Below are 10,979 nucleotides of genomic sequence, written 5' to 3'. Positions count from 1 at the left end.
ACCTATGGGGTCGCACACTAACGAGTGTTTTGATCTTTGCTAAAGGATTAACTACTTTATTATTTGATAATTAAATTAAAGAATTTAATTAGTCAAATAAATTTAGTTATTAGTCAAAATAAAATATTATTATATTCTTTGCTAGCATAGAGGATATAATTAATATTGTGAACAAGTTGAAGTTTTCTATTTAGAATAGAAAATTAAAATTATCTCTTGATTAAAATATATATGTAATATGTATAATTAATATTTATTTGTACGAAGTATGCATATAATATATTAATGAAAACTTATTTGATAAATCCAATATAGAATTGGATTGACACAAAAGTCCAAAAAGGACGTGAGGCTAAGTTAAACCATTAAGAATGGGAGTGATATTATTTAATATAAAATGTTAACTAATTCTCATAATCCAATTCAGTTTGGAATTGAATTGGAACGTCCATACAGCTAACATGGCACACGTTTATTTTTGGAATTAAACTTTTACCCTAAATAACTCATTACCTCAACTAAATAGGAAAAGGATTTATAGGTGATACTATATAAAGGGTGATGGAAATTTTTTTATCAAAATATTGTTTTGAGAAGAAAATCACTTTGTGAAAGTGAGAGTACAATACAAAGCCAAGAGAGAAAATACAATTACAAGAAAAGTATTTTCTTGTTCTTCTATCTTTGAAGTTGAGATTTTTGAGAAAATTTTCAATACAATATTTCATTCAAATTGTTCACGGGTTTCATTGATCAAAGAGTTGATAGCAAACATTAGTCTCGGTGTGGATACGCATAGAGTCTTCGCACTATCGAAGAAATTTTTGAAACGAGACTCTCTTCACCAGGCACGTCTTAGATCTGATCTTTGACATGTAAATAAATTTTAAATACGAAAAGATCTTCTTAGGATTGTTATTGTCTTCCGCTGTGTGTTACGAACATCTATATGCAATCCTACATTTCCAACACGATATAAGAATATTGTTTTGTTTGCTGAATTATTTTCACTTAATTGCATAAACATGATTTTACTAAGCTTACATTTACAATTTCTATTCTCGCTAATTTGAAGCTACCTAATGAAAATTACCTCCAAAAATCATTATTTTTCACCGAACAGTTCATCAGTATCTACTATATAATTGAGAATGAGTTGTACGGCCACATAGTAAAATTGCTAGCTACTACTAAACCACTTGTTACTGTTGCTAACTCTATCTTGCCTTTTTCATCTAACATGTGCGAGTAATTCACTATATATGAACTTCTTTTTAGCTTTTTGGGATCCTCTATGAAGAAAATACCGGCTCCAGAGTCAACTATTTGTAGTAGTCTTTATCTTGTCCAGGTTTAGCTTTGATTGTTATTATCTTCCACATGCAATTTTATAGACTTCTCTTGAATTATTTCTAGGTATTCTGATACAACATTATTATCTAACCCCTAATGAAGTTTAGATATATCTTATATTTCTATAGTCATGCATGTACTCTCTAATAAATAATTAATGCTTTTGATCAGTGTATCATATCCTTCTAAAGTCATTTAAAGTATCTATATGTAACATATTTCCCACAACTTTCTAAACTCAGTTGGATTACAATGCACCAGTATAGTTGCAAATAAAATTTTGCGAGGCGATGGCATTGAAGAGGACAGCATCACATAAGCATTCTAAAATATTGTTGCCGGATTCTAATAACGACTTTCTTTTGCAGCTTATTTGAATATTCAGATTTTCTTCTATTAACAGTATAAGTAAGTTTTCAAACAAAGAGGGGTCCTCTGCATCATTCAATAATAATCTCAAATTATTCCATTCGCCTTCTGTAAAGTTTATTTACTTAAGAAAAGAGGATAAATAAATTAAATTTAAAAAGATACGTATGTAATTGGAGTCTAAATATTAAATGCCTTATTGGTGGTAATTCGACCAATTACATACTTTTATTGATACTTTTTGTAAGATTTTGGCTATGTAAATAAGTCAATAAGTTAATTTTTGCTTCTTATAGAACCGAATGTATCATGATTTAATTATTATGGAAGTAGGACGTTTTCATAATCCAGTATTACTACGTAATCATTATAATCTATTTACTTGGAATTTTGTGTTTATCTCTGTGATGGTTTTCTTCTTTTTAACTTTGGTATACTTGATCCGCATTATATCACCCCCGTTTAAATAGCAAAGGGTATCGCCAAAGAGAGACGTAGTTACTACCTTGAAGAAATTGCTGATGAAATGGTTTGCTTGTGGGCCTATCGGTAATTCTGTTTTCTTCTCTTTCAATATAGCTCTACATGGTATTTACTGCCTATTTCTTACCTTTCTGTACCAAGAACAGTTTAAAGCAAATAAGATGTTTCGAAAATGTATATGTATATTATAGGCAAGCAGAAATAGGATTATAGGATTATGATCCAAAAAGAAGTATGTCATATGGTCGAAGAAGAAGAATGTCCAAAGAGTATTAGGATCACTTTATCCTAATGTTGCCTAACGTTTTTGGTCCCTATTCTACTACAAAGCTACATCCTAATGTTTAAATTCCAGTTGTATCCTTTTCTTGTGTGTTCTAGCATATAATATTTAAAGAATAATTTTGTCAACCAAAATTATATTCATACTTTTATAATAATATAGATATAGATTAGGAAGCTTTTGATTTATATTTTTTTTTTATAGTTTGCTCTCGTTAGCCAGACAAAAAACAAGCTTAACCATTTCTGGTACGGGGAACATCATTTCTCTTATTGATATCTTTGCATTGAAATGGAAGTTCCCCAAACCACCACCTCCAACAAGAATAAAAAGATAAAATAAGAGAGTTACATACTCTGTGATCCCCATTAATTGTCCATAACCATATTTATAAACAGTTCTCCTATGTTCATGTCTCGCCACCTCCTTCCTCCCACCTCCCCCCAACCTTATTCTGTTAAAAATTTTAGGAAGCAAATTGAATGAACAGAGAGAGAACTCTAATTGGAGCACTGTACGAAATGAAATATCCAGTAATTGTTTTGTACAAGAGGGCAAAAGAGATTCGACCTTGAGATCATCCTCAATCTTGGCTACTTGGGTGTGAATTCCGTCCAGTCTCCTTAAGAGGTGACATTGTTGGATATTTTGCCTCATCCCATGCAAATCTACAATCAAATTGAACAACTTCACTCTTAAAACTAAAATAAATAAATAAATAAATATGGAACAACTTCGCATAACAAAAGCAAGCCAATAGAGCTAATTACCTAGTGAGGTATGAGTCAACAGGAACCCCATCCACAGTCAGAGAACTACTTAGCACACCTGAAAGCCTCTCCAATTCCTCAATCTGACGCCGTATCTTGGAGCACACTCATTCAATGAAGCTATTGGACTACAAGATTGCAAATGTTCCTTAAGAGATCTGTAGTATATGAGTTTGAGAAAAACTTAAAATTGTCTGTTAAGTTTGGTACTTCAATGACAATAGTTCCTAACACATAATATGATGCACTAATAGTCCTCCAACTTTTCACTTTTGGTCTAAGGAAGGATTATATAATGCAAGGATTGTAATGCATAGATTATAATACTTAATACAGTGATTATTTCTTGTTATGTGTTTAGCATATATTACAAATTAGTATACAATGTATATTTTAAAATATGTGTTTACTTTTTAAGAAAAATTAAAGTTGTTTACTAAAATAAGCATTAGTTTTGCCATTTTAGTGTTTCTAATCCATGTGTTACTTATATTCTCATTCTTATTCCACATTTTAGCTCTCTTAAAATAATACAAAAAGTTCTTGCAAAACATAAGCCGTGTTATTTATGAGGAAAACAACAGCAGCAACCAAAATATTGTATAATAACAGTGCTGGATTTTATGTGTTTATAGGGTAAAATCGGTTCGTATTAAATACTCGAATAATAAAGCGACACGTGGAACCAGAGGCAGACGGAAAGCGAGGCAAATAGAAACCAAGACCGGGGACAGAAGTTTCGATTGGCACCGGGAAGACCCCGAAGGGAATATAGCTAATGAAGATAAACGAATATTTGCCACCCGATGACATTCAATGAAGAATATTCTTCAGTATTAAATACACAATCCGTTATAGAGAATTTTGGCATTCATAGCATGCCGTTACACATTTGTCAATGGCCCCCATAATTGTCAGTTAAGAGGGGCTTGATCCTAAGACCTTGTTCCCTAGGTACAACTATAATAGTGACTTCAACAACCATTGTAAAAGACACGAATTTTCTGACAAACTTGTACTACACATTCCTCTAAGCTCAATAATACTTTATTTCCTGTCTATTGATATTCTTATCACTGCCCTCGGAAGCTCTCCTTCCGGAACTAAGCTATTTGTTGTCTTATCTCGATTTCAACGCTAAGTCTTGTATTTTATTTAATTTATTTATCATTTTGGGATTAAATCGATTCGTTTGTCTATAAACCACGTTACAAATTCAACTGTACCGTTTTACGGGTAAACAATTTGGCGCCCACCTTGGGACTTAGACAGTTGCATAATTGAGTTGATCCTTGTATCTATTACTAATCTGTTTAATTCTTTGTTTCTTAACGAAAAATCGTAAAAATGGCAGATAACGATGTCAACATCACACACAACGTTGTGTCCTAAGTAGATCACTCTCAACATAAAGATTCGATCAGTGATACCCGCAACGAGGAGGATGTATCAATGCCGGTCCATGGAGGACAATATCCACGACACATTCGGGAGGCAACTCCTGATGATGCTGAAGACGAGCACGTTGCGGAAAGGATGAGAATCCTGAGGGAACAACAAAAGACTATTATGGTCCATCTCTCGCGACAAGATCAGGCCATGATAGAGTTGAGGCAAGCGTTGTCGGGTGCTTCCAACAACGCGAATGGAAGAGGTCCAGTTCCTCCCGGTGCTCCCGCAAACCAAATAGCACAAAGGGTTAATAACAACACCCCGAGGGGTAAGGTCAACTTCGACGGGGCCGGGGGGAAGGACAGCAGATTTGGTAACAATAATGAGAATGATCCCTTTAAAACCATATTTATGCGATTTACGAGGGAAATAAACGCCCGAATGGATCAAATCTCATGCGCACCGCCAGTGTTGAAAGGATCGGACTCCAAGAAATATACCCAATTGCCGTTCATACCGAGCGATACACCAGAGTTAATCCCGAAGCGGTTTAAAATGCCAGATGTGCCAAAATACGATGGGACTTCGGATCCTCAGGAGCACATCACCACCTATACAACGGCAGTGAAAGGAAACGATTTAGCTCCGCACGAGATTGAGTCAGTCTTGTTGAAGAAGTTCGGGGAGACCCTCAAAGATGGGGCCCACATGGTACTCATTCCTACCCCAGCACTCAATAGATTCCTTTGAGATGCTCGCAGATTCTTTTATCAAGGCCCATAGCGGGGCCAGGAAGGTACAGGCCCGAAAGGCCGACATGTTCAGAATTGCGCAAGAAGAATCTGAATTGCTGCGAGAGTTCGTGACTAGATTCCAGAAGGAAAAGATGCTGCTACCGGTCGTGACAGATGAATGGGCACCTGAGGCATTTACTAAGGGACTGAACCCGAGGAGCTCTGACACTTTCCGAAAACTGAAAGAAAGTTTGCTTGAGTTTCGGGCAACAATATGGGGAGATGTCCACAACCGCTATGAATCAAAGATAAGAATAGAGGATGATCAACTCGATTTCACGGCATCAACCAAGGGTCGGGACTGAGAGAAGAATAAGGAAAAGTTGAAAGATGATTTAGACACAGATCGACGGTCTTCTTAAGGCTAGTTTGCCCCTACGAAAGGACCGAAGGACGCGGTAGAGGTTTTCGGTCAGCGGACAGGTTCACTACCGATAGAAGAGTTCACCGTGGCCGAAATAATAGATTGTTGCAGGAGAAAGAGATATCGGGCTCCCGGGTTTCCACCTATCCCAGATTGTCCGAGTATAATTTCAATGTCAGCATGGTGGAACTGGTATCGATGATGAGGAACATTAAGGAAGCACGGTTCCCGAGGCCGATGAGATCCAATCCCAGCCAGAGGGATCCTAATCTATGGTGTGAGTATCATGGGACTAATGGCTACCGGACTGGGGACTGCCGACAGTTGCGCGAGAAGGTGGCGACATTGCTGAAAAACGGCCATCTCTGAGAGTTCTTAAGCGACCGAGCTAAAAATAACTACGGTCGCAATAGGGATAACGCAGAACCATCGAAGATAGGAGAAGATCCTCCTCGTCTAACGATCAACATGACTTTCGGCGGAAACGAGATTAATGGTGTAACCTTTTCACCAGCAAAAAAGACAAAGGTATCGGTGACCCATAGCAAAAGACTCCGAGAAGTCGCCGAGGACGATATCACCTTCACGGAGGAGGACGCCGATGGACTCCTATTACCGCACAAAGATGCCTTGGTAATTTCTCTTAATGTTTTACATTTTAAAATTAAACGTGTTTTGGTGGACCCAGGGAGTTCATCCAATATTATCCAATGGAGAGTGCTAGAACAAGCTAAGCTAACCGGAAGCATCATTCCGGCAACAAAGCTCCTTGCCGGTTTCAACTTAACAAGTGTGACAACCCGAGGGGAGATCCTGCTGCCCACAAACGCCGAAGGGGTCATGAAGACGACTCTGTTTGAAGAAGTAGACAGTGAGATAGGCTATAACATCATTCTTAGAAGACCATGGCTACACGAGAGGAAGGTTGTGCCATCAACATATCACCAACTTTTGAAATTCCCATCTCTAGAGGGAATTAAACAAATAAGAGGAGATCAACCGGTGACAAGGGAGATAAACACAATCTCAGTTTCTAGTAGTAAAGGGAAGGAACATGCGGCGTAACAATTACAGGAACTGACGCCTGCTCCCGAGCCAAACGAAGTTGACAAACGGGAGGAGCCATCAGAATCTTATCAGGTACCGAGGTATTTCTAGGTACCAGAAGAAACGGACGCAACCAAATCCACAGTGGAAGAACTCGAACAAGTTGCATTGTTCGAGAAGTTCTTGGAGAGGAAGTTCCACTTGGGGACAGGATTAAACCCCGAGCTCAGGTCAGGATTTATAGAATTTCTTAAATATAATGTTGATTGTTTCACGTGGTCGCATGCGGATATGTCAGGTATTCCACTAGAAGTGGTCTTGCACAAGTTAAGCCTGGACCCCAACATCCCTCCGGTAAGGCAGAAGAAACACCCTATTGCCGAGGGCAAAAATAGATTTATCAAAGAAGAGGTAACTTGATTGCTTGATATCGGTTCAATCTGGGAGGTAAAGTATCCTGACTGGCTAGCTAATATAGTAGTAGTTCCAAAAAAGAATAATAAACTCCGCATGTGCATAGATTATAAGGATCTGAATAAGGCGTGCCTGAAAGACTAGTTCTCATTACCAAACATTGATCAAATGATTGATGAGACGGCCGCGCACGAATTGATGAGTTTCCTCGATGCCTATTCCAGATAATATCAAATCAAAATGAACCCAGAGGATCAGGAAAAGACTTCGTTCATAACGAACTTTGGCACATATTGCTACAATGTGATGCCTTTCGGGCTTAAGAACGTCGGAGTCACTTACCAGAGGCTTGTGAGCAAAATGTTCGACAAGCAAATAAGGAAAATAATGGAAGTTTACATAGATGATATGCTGGTTAAGTCTTTGAATGCACAAAGATGTGCCACCGAAAAGGAGGGGGACTATCTGTAATGGGTAAAATTGGTTCGTTTTAAATACTTGAATTATAAAGTTGTTTACTCTTAAAATTGGATAATAATTAAACTTATAATGAGATTCTAAGGATACGCGATTTCACTTAATACCGATAGACAAATATAAAGATTAATAACAGAAATAAACTATAAAATAAAGTGAACCAGTATTGAAACGGAATTCAACCCTCTAGGGCGCCCTCGAATTGACTAATACCAAAATAGTTGAAAATAAAGCAAAATTGATGAACAATCGTATCAACAGGAAAGAAAATTGTATTGTTTTTTTATGTGAGAACTGTCCCTTAAAAATGGTTAATACTCCCCTTTATATAGTAGAGGAGTTCCACTTATGGTATAACTCTAATTACACAAGGAAATTCCATGATTAACTAATTAACCATTTCTGATTTGATCAGTTCCGAGATTTACACAGTGATCTTCGACCAGTCACGGATATCTCGCCTTTGTGATATCTTTGATCTTGCTCGATATCTGTTTTGTTTGGCTTCGATCACTACTAGCCTCGATCTTGATAGTTATCTCGGTTCTGAACTCGATATCGTATCCTCGTGATATGTCCTATTCCGTTACGAGGCCATCCTCCGATGCGAACTCCTGGTCTCGGTCAAATAGTAAACTCGGGTGTGCCCAGTTTTAACCGAATAGAGATAGTCCCCTCGTTTTTTGAAATATAATGACAAGAAACGAATTGAGCCTTCGATTTTATATCTTGACCTGTCATGATGTCATCCTTGTGACGTAAGCGACTGAAACGTCTCGTCTGTACAATTACCAAGGCATTAAATGCACGCCAGTCGATGGTCGGTCACCGCCAATATTGAACTGCCATTGTGAAGTTTATAAATAGCCTCCCTCTCCACCATTTTGAACTTTTACTTTCAAATTTCCAATCTCCAAAGCTTTCTATATCTCCTAATTTCTTCATCTGCAAATCTACGATTTTCACTGCCAACCTCTTCTCAAAACACTAAATCTTATCATCTCCATCTATTTTTAACTTCAAATCCATACAAAAATGGCAAAAACATCAAAAACTGTTCCTCAAAAGGAAAACGCTTCTTCATCACGGCCGGCCGACGACAAGACACCGGCGGAGCCGCGCCCCGAGGAGTGTGTTCCCGGGGGGTGTGTCCTCACTTCCGATTTAAAGACCGATAAAGCCTCGTCGGTTCCCGATCGATGTGAGCCAGTGTCGATGTATATATTCTAGATAACTAAGGGATACCTTAAGCAGGTAAAGAAAGATTGCAACTGGGAGGACAAAGAGGTGGTGATCCCGACCCCCGAAGAGGACATCACCACCCATATGGAAGGGTTTCTAAGTGTTTACACTTACCCTTTCACGCTGGGCCCCCTCGACACCATCGTCGTAGATTTTTGCAGTCAGTATCAAATAACCCTAGGCAAAATCCATCCTTTCTTTTGGCGAATTGTGATTCTCCTCCGATTCTTCGTGAGCAAAGTCGAGGGGATGCCTTTCACCCTCGACCACCTCATTAGGTTATACAGTCCCCAACTCTATCGAGGCGAGTTAATAAAACTCCAACGCCGGGCTACCAAAGTGTTGTTCTCGAGCATAGACGAGGACAATGACCGAGGCTGGATGGGCCGGTTCGTTCGAGTGAGGACTTCTGACCTAATCCCGGCCGAGAAGATGCCATTTTCCGAGAAATAGAATATGAAGCGTAAGTACAATCCCCCTGTTAGCTCCTATTAATTGTTTTTCCCCTTTGCTTCTTCTCATTAATATATTATTCTGTGATGTAGCGGTCTCTTGGATGCTCGGTGCAATCCTTAACCTCAAGAGTTGGGTTCGGGACCTGGCCTCGACCTCTATGTATGCCGAGCATTCATGGCGTGACTTATTAAAGGGCCGATGGGAAGCCAAAACTCATGGTAAGCCCCTTTTCCACATCTTTAATGATTTTATCAAAGCATTTCTTACTTAACTTCCTTTCATACCGGCCTTGGAAAAGATGCTGTTATGAGGCCCCTATTTGGTAAGGGAGAGACTTCAATCCCGGCACCGAAACCGGCAAAGGACAAAAAGAGGAAAAAGTCCTCACCTTCCGAGAATCCAGAACCTAAGAAGAAGAAGGCTCGTAACCCGAGGAAGAACATCATCCTCCTAACCAAAGTCGGCGTCTAAGGGAGGAGGACGAAGAAGCGGAAGAAGACGACTCCGGGCTGGTGGCCCGAGTAGGAACGAGCCTCGAGCCCCCAAAGGCCACTGAATCAGTGAAGGCTGCAGAAACTCTATCTTGAGATGAGGGGGTCTCAGGAAGAGACTTGAGCGAAGCCCCCGAATCATTAAGGATCGAAGATGCCTCCCACCACACTGAGCCAATGGTGGGTACGACTGTCGCGGCCCCTCGAGATGAGGAGAACGCCCCAAGTGATTCACTTGGGGCAATAGAAATTGGAGGCTCCCCGATGCTCCCCTCGTTTTATGAGGAGATGATTCAAGAGGCTCAGGCCTTGAAGACCCTCTCCATCAAAGGAGCCTATAGAAGGGAATACTCCTTCCATGATTACTTTACCGGTCTGAGTGATTTAGAGGTCTCGAGGGACTCAGGCAAGGCATCAAGCCTTTTTAACGAAGCGCAGCAAGCTCTGAATCGGGTAAGCCTTAACTCCCCTTGTTGGTGTTACACTTGTGTTCATTTTTTTCTTCTTATCTAACTTTTTTTCTTTTTCTGTGTAGGCCTCGGTGCTTCACCGGAAAGCATTTTCTCGGTCTCGAGTTGAGCTGAGTCGGTGTGAGGTCGACCTCCAAGGGCTCACGGAGGAGAGGAATGCCCTTAAACTTCTCTGTGGGCAAAAAGAAGAGGAGACCAAGGACCTCCGAGTCGAGTTGGCCAAGGCTCACCAAGATCAGACCGACCTGATCGAGCAGGTAATGAAAATCTCAAATGTTCATGGGCTCGATTCGGGAAAGGTGGCTAATATTTCAATCTCACAGCTGCAGCAGAAGGTCGAGAGGATCGAGCAGCTCTGCGAGGAGGTCAATATGATGAAGGCGGAGACCTTGGGGTGGAAAGAAGGCATAGACCGCTTCGCTGTAGAAAGAGACTGCTTTATCCAAATTTTCATCAGTCGAAAGTCAGCTTCGAGGCATGAGGGAGAAGAGCTCGGCTCAAGTAAGGAAAATAGAGGAGCTCGAGGCTCGGTTGGCTTTTGAACTTGCCAAGGCCAAATCTGAAGCTGAAAAAG

General features: G+C 39.7%; 1 protein-coding gene across 1 annotated transcript; it reads left to right on the top strand.

Annotated features, from left to right (window-relative positions):
- Positions 1-6,276: 6,276 nt before the first annotated feature.
- On the top strand, positions 6,277-6,873 carry LOC138899910 (uncharacterized). The gene has a single exon (XM_070186611.1). The coding sequence runs from the start codon at positions 6,277-6,279 to the stop codon at positions 6,871-6,873; it is 597 nt and encodes a 198-aa protein (XP_070042712.1).
- Positions 6,874-10,979: the final 4,106 nt, after the last annotated feature.

The sequence above is a fragment of the Nicotiana tomentosiformis genome, chromosome 10 (genome assembly GCF_000390325.3).
Source record: "Nicotiana tomentosiformis chromosome 10, ASM39032v3, whole genome shotgun sequence".
In the NCBI taxonomy this organism is placed as follows: Eukaryota; Viridiplantae; Streptophyta; class Magnoliopsida; order Solanales; family Solanaceae; genus Nicotiana; species Nicotiana tomentosiformis.
The sequence above is the reverse complement of the archived record's forward strand: the minus strand, read 5'-3'. Positions and strand labels throughout refer to the sequence as shown.

Bases quoted from the DNA above. Each gene is read 5' to 3' on its own strand.
- LOC138899910 (XM_070186611.1), top strand. From the start codon at position 6,277: ATGACTTTCGGCGGAAACGAGATTAATGGTGTAACCTTTTCACCAGCA.